Source organism: Copadichromis virginalis, linkage group LG7 (genome assembly GCF_057382275.1).
Source record: "Copadichromis virginalis isolate Kocher_CV1m ecotype Utaka linkage group LG7, C_Virginalis_male_GT1.1, whole genome shotgun sequence".
Lineage (NCBI taxonomy): Eukaryota > Metazoa > Chordata > Actinopteri > Cichliformes > Cichlidae > Copadichromis > Copadichromis virginalis.
The window spans coordinates 8,040,708-8,054,231 of NC_140624.1; the positions used below are offsets into that span (position 1 = coordinate 8,040,708).

General features: G+C 39.1%; 2 protein-coding genes across 4 annotated transcripts in view; one reads left to right on the forward strand and one right to left on the reverse strand.

The window, feature by feature from the left end:
• Positions 1 to 788: 788 nt before the first annotated feature.
• On the forward strand, positions 789 to 5,342 carry LOC146704368 (cocaine esterase-like). 3 transcript variants are annotated; one of them, XM_085461461.1, is made up of 13 exons: positions 789 to 1,114; positions 2,382 to 2,574; positions 2,654 to 2,795; positions 3,088 to 3,221; positions 3,348 to 3,501; positions 3,589 to 3,693; positions 3,794 to 3,892; positions 4,050 to 4,193; positions 4,275 to 4,358; positions 4,442 to 4,589; positions 4,683 to 4,832; positions 4,941 to 5,013; positions 5,087 to 5,342. In XM_085461461.1, exons 1-13 carry the CDS (start codon positions 1,039 to 1,041, stop codon positions 5,271 to 5,273), a joined length of 1,689 nt encoding a protein of 562 aa, XP_085317587.1. In that variant the 5' UTR covers positions 789 to 1,038; the 3' UTR covers positions 5,274 to 5,342. The 3 variants fall into 3 exon arrangements, with proteins under 3 accessions (XP_085317587.1, XP_085317588.1, XP_085317590.1); XM_085461462.1 differs by having other exon boundaries at positions 3,589 to 3,687; XM_085461464.1 differs by lacking the exon at positions 789 to 1,114 and adding an exon at positions 1,822 to 2,066.
• Positions 5,343 to 7,005: 1,663 nt separating this feature from the next.
• The window catches only part of fbxo31 (F-box protein 31), a 12,111-nt gene continuing 5,592 nt past the window's right edge, over positions 7,006 to 13,524 (reverse strand). Inside the window, exons 3-9 of the mRNA XM_085461469.1 lie at positions 11,025 to 11,101; positions 10,746 to 10,913; positions 10,539 to 10,613; positions 10,310 to 10,419; positions 10,030 to 10,183; positions 7,950 to 8,317; positions 7,006 to 7,526 (exon numbers count right to left, since the gene is read on the reverse strand). Of these exons, the coding sequence (XP_085317595.1) occupies positions 7,304 to 7,526; positions 7,950 to 8,317; positions 10,030 to 10,183; positions 10,310 to 10,419; positions 10,539 to 10,613; positions 10,746 to 10,913; positions 11,025 to 11,101 (1,175 nt within the window). The 3' untranslated portion in view covers positions 7,006 to 7,303. The remainder of the gene's footprint in view (positions 7,527 to 7,949; positions 8,318 to 10,029; positions 10,184 to 10,309; positions 10,420 to 10,538; positions 10,614 to 10,745; positions 10,914 to 11,024; positions 11,102 to 13,524) is intronic.

The following is a 13,524-nucleotide window of genomic DNA, read 5'->3' on the forward strand; positions in this document are numbered from 1 at the left end:
CTACTGCAGTACTCATCTTAACTTCATGCCTTGATAAAACTTTAGGTGTTGTGATTAGCTTACATGTTTTCATGGCTGATGCAAAACTGCTTTTCATCTTTACACCTATCCTACTCATATAGGAGTGGATGTTTCTTTTACACAGCACAGTGATTGTGCTAGTGATTAACATTAAGCACTATGATTGGTGAATGGTGATGCTGGCAGGTCGCCTGTTAGGCATTACCTCTACTAACAGTGTTTGTATTTTATGTGTATTTTTGATAAAATTGTCTGGAATGAAATATATTTCAGTAGTCCATTTAAGAAATCTGAGCAGTTGTTTAGCTATGGGGATTTTATGCATATTTCTAGTGTTACCTGATAACTTAGCATTCCATCTCTTAAAATATGTTAATCTTTTGGGTTGGTATTGGTACTAATTTAAAAATATATACCTCAAACGTGCACTATGAAAAATGTCTGAATATTTTTGTGTTGGCTGTCATGTCTTTTCTGTACATATTTTATATATTTTATAGCACATTTAAACAGCAGAGGTTGACCCAAAGTGTTTTAAAGACCGGCACATTTACATTACAATGTATTTACGTGAAAAACTGAAAGATGTGTTTTGCTGCGAAAAGTAAAAATCACAGTGATTTAATGGTCATTAAACTGGTTTCAAAATTTGGCAAACGGATAATGATTCGCTGCTCTCGTCTACATAACCTCACTTTATTGGTTAAAAGTATTGGTATTGATACAGCTCAATCTGCCTCCACGCGTCTGCTTTTGGATACTGCTTCCCTCAACACGCAGCCGTCTGCGTAACCTACAGGCAACGACACTGACTGACTTGACAGCAGTGGGACAGACAGTTTGCTGTACTTTGATCGCTTTTTGCTGTGCCTTAAAATCAGTGCAATCCAGTTACACCCCGCAGGATACAGTACATGCGCTTACAAGGAGACTGCTTCATATGAGGAAGCCCTACTTCTCTTGGCTTTTCTCTCACTTTTTGCACAATCGTGTGTCGTAATCTGCCCCAACACCACCATGACGTGCCATGCCAGGCAGACTTTTTGCTCTCTAATGCCAGTTTTATTTCTCTGTGTTGCTGCAGACCTGGACGGTGAGTAAGAGGAAACACTTCTTTGAACATTGACATTCGTGCTTTTGCGTTTGTTGATCTATAGAGCACATTTCATTCATAATGATGTAAATCCAAGCCCATCATGTATTCATGATTTGAATCCTGGGTTGTGCGAAATCCTAGAAATACACCTTAGACAAAGTGAATCTGTGAACTAAGGTGTAGGTCTGTTAGGTTATGTTGTGGTGATCGTCGGGTTGGGGGATTTGTGTTCATACTGGAGTTCAAAATTAAAAGCAATGGAAGATGGACAAGAAAAGTTCAAAGCCATCAAGTCCCCAGTTTAGAAAAAAGAGAAAAGAAGAGGAGGAGAAACGAGCAAAAGATGCAGGTAAGCAGGCTAGGACCGCCACTGCATCTATACCAGGGGTGGGCATGGTGTCCCTGCAGGTTTTAGATGCGTCCTCGAACCAACACAGCTGATTTAAATGGCTAAATTAGCTCCTCAACGTGTCCCGAAGTTCTCCAGAGGCCTGGTAACGATCATGTGATTCAGGTGTGTTGACCCAAGGTGAGATCTAAAACCTGCAGGGACTCCGGCCCTCGTGGACTGAGATTGCCCACCCCTGTCGACCTTTTTTTGCTCATAAATACCTTTATGAAAAGTGATCACCCTCGCAAAAAAAAAAACATAGATTTATCCAGGTAGTAAAAACAATTTCCGCGTTTAACTCATCCTAAATGGAAGAAGTGAGATTGTTTTTCTGTCGATTAAAATTGGTGGAATCACGTGACACCCTGCACGCTATATTAAGTCTTAAGTTACGCGGAGGAATCTGCATGAGGAGGGACTGCCTCTCCTGGCACTTAGTTTTTGCAAAGTCGCCGATTGTTGTAATGTGTATCAAGACCACAATGAAGTCCAATGCAAAGCTGAATTTCTGGTTTTCAATGTCCGTTTTATTTCTCTGTGTTGCTACACAGCTGAGAGGTAAGTTAAAGTGAAACGCTTCTATGAACAATGACATCTGTGCCCTTGTGTTTATCTCTGGACCGTGCACCTCCAGCTGTATGTCCATAACTGGATCAAGGACACACATGGTTTATATTAACTGGCTCTAGTATTTCATTACTGATCTTCACATAGCTGGGTGACTGTAATTTGATGGAAGCTACAAATAAATAAGTAGTTCTTTTTTCCCCCTGCTTTTTACAACCATAAGTATTTTTGAAATCTGAAATATTAGATTTCATAAATCCTGACGCTTTATGTTATGATTCTCACTGATTTCTAATATCCTGACAGCGCCTGTAGTCCACACAAAGCTCGGGAGCCTGAAAGGTGAGTATGTGAGTGTGAAAGGGAAGGAGACTGGCGTCCATGCCTACCTGGGTGTCCCATTTGCTAAACCACCCCTCGGCCCTTCCTTGAGACTGGCTCCACCTCAGCCTGCAGAAAGATGGGAAGGAGTAAGATATGCCACTAAACAGCCACCAATGTAAGAAACATGTGCTTCAGTTGTTGTAAAACACAGTTTGAAAAACATCCAGCATTTATTAAATGTTTTTATTTTTCAGGTGCATACAACCTGAGCGATTTGCTTTGGCACTGCTTGATAAACTCGGTTTCTTGTTGGCTGATATCCCAGACATCTCTGAAGATTGCCTTTACCTCAACATTTACACTCCTGCTAAAAGAGCTGATGATGCCCAGCTCCCAGTAAGAACCTTTTGCTGTAGGTTTTGAGCCTTGCTGGTCATTGCTGAAGAAATTTTCAGTGACAGTTGGTTTCCTTTTAAGGATTTTCATATGACAAAAAAACACCCCCTTTTAGAGCCAGTTGCAATGGGTTTGCCTTTAAACCCAAATATTTTTTGTTTATCTTAAACATTAATTTAATACTTATTAATTGAGACTCATGCAGTGTGCTTAGCAGGCACAAAAATTGCTTTGAAGGAAAAATAAGAATGAAGAATCAAAAATATCTTTGATTTTTTTTTTTTTTTTCCAGGTCATGGTCTGGATCCATGGTGGAGGCCTCACAGTAGGATCAGCTTCAACATATGATGGATCTGCCCTGGCTGCTTACCAGGACGTGGTTGTGGTTCTGATCCAGTATCGCTTAGGACTTCTGGGTTTTCTCAGGTAAATAAACTTAAGTTACCAAATTAGAACATACTGTTGTCCTGTTCTTTTCCATTTTCAAAGACTGCTCACCTTCACCAACTCTAAATTTAGCTTAGTATGCCATTCAACTCTTTGTTTTATCAGCACCGGAGATGAGCACATTTCGGGGAACTTTGGCCTGCTCGATCAGATTGAAGCTCTCAGGTGGATCCAGCAGCACATTCACAGCTTTGGAGGAGACCCAGGATTAGTTACTATATTTGGAGAGTCTGCTGGTGGAGTGAGCGTGTCTCTTCTGGTAAGAATCTACAGTTAGAGGAACTTTATATAAACTTTTGCTGTGGAAACCAACCTTTAATATGTGATGTGTTACTTGAATCACCAGCTCCTGTCACCACTGTCTGATGGGCTGTTTCATCATGCAATTGCTGAGAGCGGCACAGCTGCAATGGATTTACTTGTGGAAAATTATCCTCTACTAAAGGCACAGGTTTATTATGTTATTCTGGGGAATGTTAATCATTTTTCATTGTAAAACAGTAAGAATAATGCAACAGGTTTGCTTTTCTAAATTGATATCTTTTCACCAGGAGGTTTCAAATGCATCTGGCTGCAGCCTTAAAAGCACAAAGACGTTTGCTGATTGCATAAGAAGCCTTGATATTGATACCATAGTGGATTTTACCAAGGTAAATTACTGGGTGGAAACCTGATGTGGATTTCTGATTGGCTGAACAGTCTCATGATGTCTCTTAAATAACTCAAGGGAACTATTTTTACTTATTTACTTATCTTTTACTGTTTTACGCTATTGGAATTTTTACTTTTGTGCATTTTATTCACAAGGACCGACGGTTAAGATGTCCTGTAAATGTTGATGGGCATTTCCTGACAAAACCTGTGGATGAGCTGTTTCGTAAACATGAACTCCTCACTGTACCATTCATGATGGGTGTGAATAATGATGAAGCGGGATGGATGCTAAAAAATGTAAGTGCCCATCAAAATTTGATATCTTTTTGTTTAAACCGGCAATGTTAAGTGCAGCAAGGTTTTTATTCTTTCTTTTAGTTATTCATTAGTGTTCCACAAAATTGGGCAGAAGGAATGGATCGGGCACAAGTCATCAATGCAATGGCCTTCTTCTATCCCAATGTAAAGCACACACTGCCTGATATCACAAAATGAACCCAACCTGCTCAAGCATCTTTCACTGATGTGTTCTTTATTTCCTTAAGCCTAAAGATGCATTCATCAAAAATTTGATAATTGATGAATATATTGGAAACGGTGCCAACCGTGTGAAAAACCGAGATGGGTTCTCTGAGGTTACTGCAGATATTATATTCAATATTCCAGTCATTAAAACTGCTAATGCGCACAGAGGTAACTTTTATAGATTAATGCACATTTATCTAGAAACAATTATTTCATATTTACCGCTCTTACTAAGTGTGACACTTGTTTGTCTAATTCTAGAAGCGGGTGCTCCTGTATACCTGTATGAGTACCAGCATTCCTTGAAAATGGTGCAGAAAAGAAGACCGAGCTTTGTTGGGAGTGATCATACAGATGAAATTTTTACAGTGATGGGATTTTGCTTCACAACTACCCACGTTAAACTGCCTCGTGAGTGAAACCTAAAAAGTTTAATCTGAGCATGAGATATTTGGTTTGTTAGTTTTTGGGGTTTTCTGGGGTTTGAGTGCAGGATTTTTTACAAGATTATCACTTTAGATCCATGCTTTGTGGAGGAGGAACAGTTGAGCAGAACCATGATGAGCTACTGGGGCAACTTTGCTCGCACAGGGTAAGCTTACATATTTTAGTATACTGGGAGATAATACCACATTGTTATATCGTGTATATCTGTCTGCGTGTAGGTCTCCTAATGGGCACGACCTTGTCCACTGGCCAAAGTATGAAGCAGATGAAAAGTACCTGGCGATTGGTTTAACAACGCAGGTAACTGCTCAGCACCTGAAGAAGGAGCGCTTTGTCTTCCTGACTCAGACCGTGCCAGAGAAGCTCAAACGGCATGAGGAAAATGCAAAACGCAGCGAGCTGTAGAAAACTCGCATCTCTTCTGTTACGTCAGTTTTTGATATCATTACCAAATAATAAAATGCATAAATTAATCACTTATGACTTAATTGCCTGCCTTTCCATTCTACATTCACACAACTCATACTAGCCAGTAAACTATGGTTAATAGATGTGCGATTCAGTTCTGCTGCTTGTAATCGGGGTTTAAAGTGTTTTAATTAATTTCATTTTCATAGCACCAAATCAGAACAACAGTTTTCTCAAGGTGCTTTATAATGCAAAGTAAATGCCTCAGAATAATCAGATAGCCAGATGATCACCTTATGAGCAAGCACTTTGGTGACAGTGGAAAGGAAAATCCCTTGTAACAGGAAGAAACTTCTGGCAGAACAATGGCTCAGGCAGGAGTGACTATTTGCTGGATCGGCTGGGGGTGAGAGTAGATGACAATACACATGCAAAACGGTGTGAAATAAACAGATGTGACAACCTGGTTCTTTTCATTTTTTTTTTTTTTTTTTTTTTTCCTCTTTTGTTTATTCATTACTGAGAAGAGCGCTTAAGCTGAAAAGCTCCCTGAAGTCTGATGTGAGCAGTTCAATAGGTCAAACTTAGTTTTCCACAAATTCAGGCATATGGCATTTAAAATAGTACAAAGCAACACTTTTAAAAGGCAAATTATTCAAACAGCTGGGTTACAGAGAAAATAACTTATCAAACAAATTCACTAAAGTTGAGATGGAATTTAATGGAGGGACAAAAAGGAAACACAACAACGCTTTAGCAGATATCTATTTTTTGCAAATATTAGTAAAGCTGCAGTCTGATATAAAAGTGCTGGCCAGTGGTTTTCAAATGATTCAATATATTGCCCAGAAAAGTGCACTTGGAGTAGGAAAGCTACTGGGCATCACCATCAGGCCATAATGAGACATACAGACACTTACTTGGTACTGCGCTGTTAGATCGTATAATGTTCAGCTACTAGGTCTAGAATTTAAAACAACTGGGAAACCTGTAGGGAATAACTTTGCAGGTATAAAGCCAGGCAAACACTGTGTCAGCCATTAAACGAACAAACTCAATACATTTCAAAGGTAAGTGAAGCTTCAGTTTCATACCATAGTTACAGAAGCACAAACTGTCTAACGCTGATACTTTGAATAAATCCAGATTATGTATCTGTTATCGTTGTCACATTACAATTCCTTTTTCCATCTTACATAATAATTCAGGTGTGGTGATAGTAAGCATGTCTGATGTTGCTGAAGGACATAAACGTCTGACCAACGCTGGTTGATGTAAGTACCGTGTTTGATAAGACGGCGGGTGAACAGTTAGAAAATTGCCCGCTTGTAAAACATATTCAGCAATTCTATTTGACACCATACAATGAATGAAACTTAAAACACGTTTGTTGTACTTAATACTCGTCTGTCCTTGTATCACTAATGTCGGGCAAAGAGAAACACCTGAGATGCTGTCTTTTCTAAAGTCTGGATGTCTCTAAAGGAAAAAACTGAGGGGGAAAAAGGCATGCTGCTTTATTGAAAACAAAACTGGTTCAGATAGTGGTTATGAGTGTAAATAAATGCAGCATGCAGTTTAATATGTTGGGCACTGAACTCAGTATAATACTATATTATATAGTAGAATACATTGGACACCTTTGTCTTCTTCAAGCACTGCCAAGTACAGACATGGATTTAGAATCAGAGGCACATACAGTTTGATCTATAATAAATGGTGTCATTCCTTTGTTCTTTTTTTTTTGGTTTTTTTTTGTCCTACAGTGAATAAATCAATTTGTGACCTGTTATCATGCTGCACTGGAGGATTAAAGTCATACGTTAGGTGAAGACAAACAGTGACACGGGCAGCCTTTCAAAGAGTTTGGATTGGAACAAGCTAAAGTTAGATGGTAACACCTAATGCCTTTCAAACTCTTAAGTTAATCATGATAGTATCGTTGCCAGCAGAAGACAGAGGTGTAATTGTGTAGAATGGTTGTTATGATGGCTATTACTGTGGGAGGAGACTTAAAGCTTGGTGCATCAGGATGTCCAGGACTGCATGTTGCGCAGCATGGCCTCAAATCGCTCCAAGTCGGGGGCATGAGCGTGAGGTAAGTTGTCCGTCAGGCGACTGTACAGACTGAAAGACTTCAACTCCAGCCAGATGAAACCAAACCGGTCCTTATCAAACAGCACAAAGAGCCCCGGGGTGCGCTCCGGACTTGTAAAGCCATGCCCAGCAATCAGGCCTGTCCCATAGAAGCTGAAAGAGAGATACGTGTCCTCATCGATTAATACATTTTGTTACATATATTGACTGGTTCATAAACGTACACTATGCACAGGATATTAAAAGCAATAGTGAAGACGTCTTGATGCATTCTCAATCATCCAGGAAAGTAAATCTCCAAAAAGTTGATTCTGTTCATCTGGACGTAGCGTTTTGTGGACGTAGCGTTCAGTCTCGACTGAAGAAGTCACTTGGATGAGTGACGAAACGTTTCTCCCACAAAATGCTATGTCCAGATGAACAGAATGAACTTTTTGGAGACAATAGTGAAGACCAGTATTTTCCTTCATTGATGAATTAATTGTGACCATTACCTTAATATCATTGCCCTTTATGGTAAATGCCTTTCAAAATATTTTGAATTCTGTAACAAAAGCCTGTTAGCCAAATCCTCACCATTTTCTGCAGGTGCGAGGGTACTCCTCGTTGCGAGCCATGACCCCCATAGGCAAGACAAAAGGCTGTGTTTCAGGATTGGATCTGCTACTGTGACTAGAGTCACAGCTGTCTGAACAAGCACCGTGATCTGACTCCATCTCCTCTGCTGCGCTGGAACCACCACAGGCCCCTTCAGCTGCACATCTACCTGTGGCAGAAGTGCCATTTTCCTTTTGTTCCTGCTCCCTCTGTACTTCCTCATGCACTCCCATTACTAGCCGTGACAGCTCCTCAATGTTACACTGTTGCTCCAAGTCTGGGAGGACCACAGGCCGACACAGGTTAACATCCAGTGTGAGCTGCCCTGCAGGAACATTGGGATCTCCCTGCAGGAAACCATAAAATCAGAGTATGCACCATGAGTAGATTTACATGCAATTTAAATCCACAGTCTTGAAAAAGAAAAACCCATTTTCAGTTCTAAGGTTTTATGTATCACAACATAATTGGGAAACAATAGAATAGAATAGAATTCAACTTTATTGTCATTGCACATGTCAGAGGTACAAGGCAATGAAATGCAGTTTGCATCCATCCAGAAGTGCTTTAGCCATAATATAGATATATAAACAAAAAAAAACACCAAGTCTTAACCAGGTCTGAATGTTATTTAAAGACTATCTCAGATTAACAATACCACATGATACCATTACACAGCATCTTATTTATTTAACAAAAATACAGAAGTGGCGTGTGAAAAAAATAAGTGTACACTAGATTCAACAGAAACCAATGTTAGCAGCATTAACTTCAAGTAACTGTTTCTGTATGGCTTATGTATGACAACTCATACCCTGGATATGCTGAATGTGTTTGCTGAAACTGGTGCTGTGCATTATGGCCAAACAGGGTATTGGGCCTCATTTACTACAGTGTGCATGCACAAATCTGTGCATAAATTGTGCACACGAATGTTTCAGGCACAAATCTGTGATTTTAGAAAATTTTTGTGCCTGAATTTGTTGGTACTTTAGGAATAAATTTAGAAGTCCCTCTGACCATGCACTGCACCTAAGGAATTTAAACAAAGGTCTTTAAAATGCACACTACTACTAGTGATACTAATAATAACAATAACACTTATAGTTATTATTAATATTGGCTTTTGGTTGGACACAAAGTGCTCAGAATTACAAAAAAGGGATGTAAAGAAAACAAAATACTATCACTAAGGAAAAGCACAGCCACTGTTCGGAGGAAACTCATTTCCGCTGTTCATATCCTTTCAGTCACTAACCAACATTCATGACCCTAGGTGAGGGTGAGAACTTTTGAGAGTGAAAGTATTTTTTGCGTATGGCAAAAACATTTCCACACAAATATAAGTAAGTGAGGCCCACTGTTGCAGAAGTCTTGTGGTTTGTTCAAATTATACTTTGGAGACCTAAGCTGTGCTGACATGTTCTTTTTAGAGAGAAGAGGCATTCTCCTGTCACCCCTTGCAAATATGCCATCAGAATCAGAATTAGAATCAGAGCCATACTTGTTAAGTCATTTTCTAGTTGTGCTGTAATGAATTTTAACATTTAACATGCTAACTAAAGCATGCAGAGTCTGAGATGTAGCTCTTGGGTTTCTTGCAATTTTTACTTGCAAGTACTGCAGGGTCTGATCTTAGGGTAAATTTGCTAGGATGTCGACTCCTGCAAAGATTTGTTGTCTTCAACTTCTGAATGATCTCTCTTATTGTAGAATGATGGACTTGAAATTGTTTGGAAATGGCTTATTTTACTTTGCAGATTGCTGCTCACACTCACTGGTGATCAGTTAATCAAGTGCTTTTAATTAGCAGCACGTGGTTACTACTTACCGTCTTAGTTGCTACAAAAGCATTAAGTGTGCACTTAATTTTTCACACACTTCCAGAATTTTGGCTTAGTTTTAATTAAAGAGATAAAAGACACAATGTAACATGTTATATCTTGTTGCTCCTCTAAGAATGCATGAACAGATTGAGGGATTTTAAGCTGCAGGGCCCACATTTAAGAATCACTTTCATTTAAAATGAGTACAACCACTAATAATGATTATTACTTACAGTGAGTTTGGTTGCTCTTGCAGACATTCCATGGAAACTAAGCATGACAATCTCCAAGCCATGACTACCATAGGTGCCTTTGAAAAGGCCTGGCTGCAGCAGATCAGAGGGCTTTGCAGGTGGCAGGTAGATCCTTCGGTATGTCAAGCAGTTACTGTCATAGGAAAATAGATGAAAGCATACAGGTTTATTTAGGCATATTACAATCATTATCATTTTAACATGGAAGTACAACAGAGAAAATGCACGTAAGCAAAAAATAAATACAAAAAATGCATACTCATATTGACTAGTATAAATGAACTTCATTAGGATAAGCTCCTGCATGTGCTCATGAAATATTTCTTCCAGTGTCCTCCCCCATTCTTCCTCCAACCATGTCCTGAACTCCTGCACAGACACACACATCGTAAAAAGTTGATAACAGTCCCTGAATTTCACCATCATCAGCATGCATGGGCTTTAAAAGATAGCATACACTGTAAAGGTAGTAAAGGTATTTGACCCACCTCCTGTCTGCCTCCTGGCATGCGGTGATGGTCAGTCTGGTTACACTTTGTTGAAAATTCATCCTTCTTTACTGTCTATATATAACAGAATATAAGACATATAAGAGAATTACATACTTTGATAAGATATTAAACTCAAACCAACATCATCTATTTGTGTCAAAAAAGACAGTATCACTCCGCTTTTTCAAATGTGTAAACCCTTACCTGTATGTCTCCTTTGTGAGGACCTTTGTGTCCATACATGCACTCCACAGTGGCCTTGTTGCTCTCCATCATGTGGATCTGGAAGAGTGGGCGCCTTCTCATGGGGTCCTCCACGCGGGGGTCGTGAGGTGGCAAATACATCCAGCCAATGATGAACAACCCGTCCACCTGAATGAAACATATTTTGAAGAATTTACCTGCACTACCTAAATTATATGTTCCTTTATACCAATATTTACTATATGTAGCAGTTTTGTGCAAAAGAGGAAAACTACCTACCACAACATTGAGCAATCCACCATAAGGGCCAATGTCAGGCTGCCATAGGCCCAAAATATGCCTGTATGGGTAAAGTACTGTAAAACAAGAGCATAATAACACACCATACAAATCATTATATGCACTGCTTCACTTGAGGTTTAACATTAGCTCACTGTCTGGTTGACAAAAACAAACAAACACCAGTTGATGTTAAAAAACACTCAACTTTTGGTTTATGAGCCAAAGGGAAGAAATGTGTAAACTGATGGTGTTCCTGCCAACCAAGTTTCTGAACAACACACACAGCACACCTGTCTTTCCATTTCATTTTCAATACTCACACAAGAAGCTCAGGGGATATTTTTTAATAACCATAACCATAACGCAGACTACATTGCACTGCTATGACTGTGGCTTGCAGATTAAGTCAATAAAAGTCACCCCACACGTAACCCATCATGCTGCAGCCTCCACGTAGAGGCCCATGTACATACAGTGTGTGTACACGTCTTTATAGTCGTGTATATATATATATATATATATATATATATATATATATATATATATATATATATATATATATATATAAAAAACACACACACACACATACATATATACTAGGGGTGCAACGATACACAAAATTCACGGTTCGGTTCGATACTTTGGTGTCACGGTTCGATATTTTTTCGATACAAAAAAAATGTTCATGCCTTTTTAATTTGTCATTTATTAAAATTATAAATATATATTTTAACTCAAAAGTACAGTTTTTAAATTTAACCCTAACTAGAGCTGGGCGATATGAGATTTTTTCATATCACGATATGTTTTTTTCATTTCAGGCGATAACGATATCTATCACGATATAAGCCAAATAACTATATTTGTAAGATTTAAATGTGCTGTTGCTCACAAGTAAAATGTGAAATAATCAGCAGCTTGTTTTTATTTAAATATTTATTTCCCATAATAAGTTCAACAGGGTAGATGTACTTAAGGAACATGAGACTTTTTCAGATAAATAAAGGCAAATATTGCAAACTACACAAAAGACAGCCGCTAAAGCGTTTAAGTTTCAAAATAGAACAAACGAAACAGACTAAATTGTCAATTCCACTTAGAAACAAAGTATTAATTCTAAAAATAAATCTTAGTTTGTTTTACAGAAGAACAGACAAAACTGACTAACTTTTGTCAATATCAAATAAACTGAGAACTAAAAGGAAATTCTCAATCTCTCCTTGTTGTATAGCTTAGCTTTTCAAACAGTTTTAACAGTTACTTTAGTCTGACAAAAGCCGAATGACGAATTAGCGCTTCCAGTCAGAGACTGAGGCTATGTCCACACGTACACGGGTATTTTTGAAAACGGAGATTTTCCGTTTTCGTTTTAAAAAAATAATCCCGTTCACACGTAAAGGCAGAAATGAAGGAAAACGGTGCTATGAACATGCCAAAGCAGCAGGTGGCGCTAGATTCCTAACCGTGCAGAAATATTGGCCAATCAGAAGTCTAGAAGCCTCGGTGGGAAAAAGTAAACAAAGCTGGGGCATAGAAGCAGAACCGAGTCGTATGTGTGGACCGACAGTAACTGTGTGTATATGTAAGCATTTAAACACTGCAGAGAGTAGAATTAACAGTAACAGTATTGTAGAAATTCATTTCACCGAAACAATAATGCACCAGTTCATTGTATTTCCAGACTTGCTTTCGGCACAATTTACAGTGCACGCTACTCTGTTTTTTGTCAGACTTGAAATAGCCGAAATACCTTCACACTACGGAACTTCTATGGCTCTTCCGTTCGACAATCTCTCCGGCATTGGAACCATCATCTGTTTTCTCTTCGGTCACGCTCGGTTGATTTTTCTAGTCGGTACACTCATTTCCTCCATTACCCGCTGGCTGCTTCCCAAACAAACACACGTGCGGCTTGGCACTTGTGCTGTACGTAACAAGTCACGCGACGTGAAGCTGCGGCTGTGATTGGTTCGGCTCTGCGCTACTTAATTTGGATTGGCCGACCTTTTTTTTTTTTTTTAAGAGGACAAGAGCGGCGAGGTCTATCGCGATAGCTTAATTTCTCTATTGAGTAAAAGTTATATCGCGATAGATATCGTTATCGTTCTATCGCCCAGCTCTAACCCTAACCCTTGTGCGTGTTTTTTTATTTTGACAGCGAATACGCACCTGCGGACCACTTATGTGCAGCCCTGGTTATTTAGCTCGTCATATTGCAGCCACAGAAATTCTTTTGTCCATGAAACCATAAAGCTGCACTTTCTTTTTGCCTTATAGTCTGATTTGTCATAACTTCTCCGTTTTGTGGTAAGCTTTTCTTTGGCTGTCACTTCTTCACCCTGACCTGTCTTATTTGGCTCGGCAGAACTAAAATATATATCTGTCTGTGAAGGTTCTCAGTCATCCAGGTCATCGTAGTCAAATATATATCCTGCTGCTTTTACACACGCACTCACATAAGCTCAGCGATTCTCTGCGTGATCAACCTCTCACATGT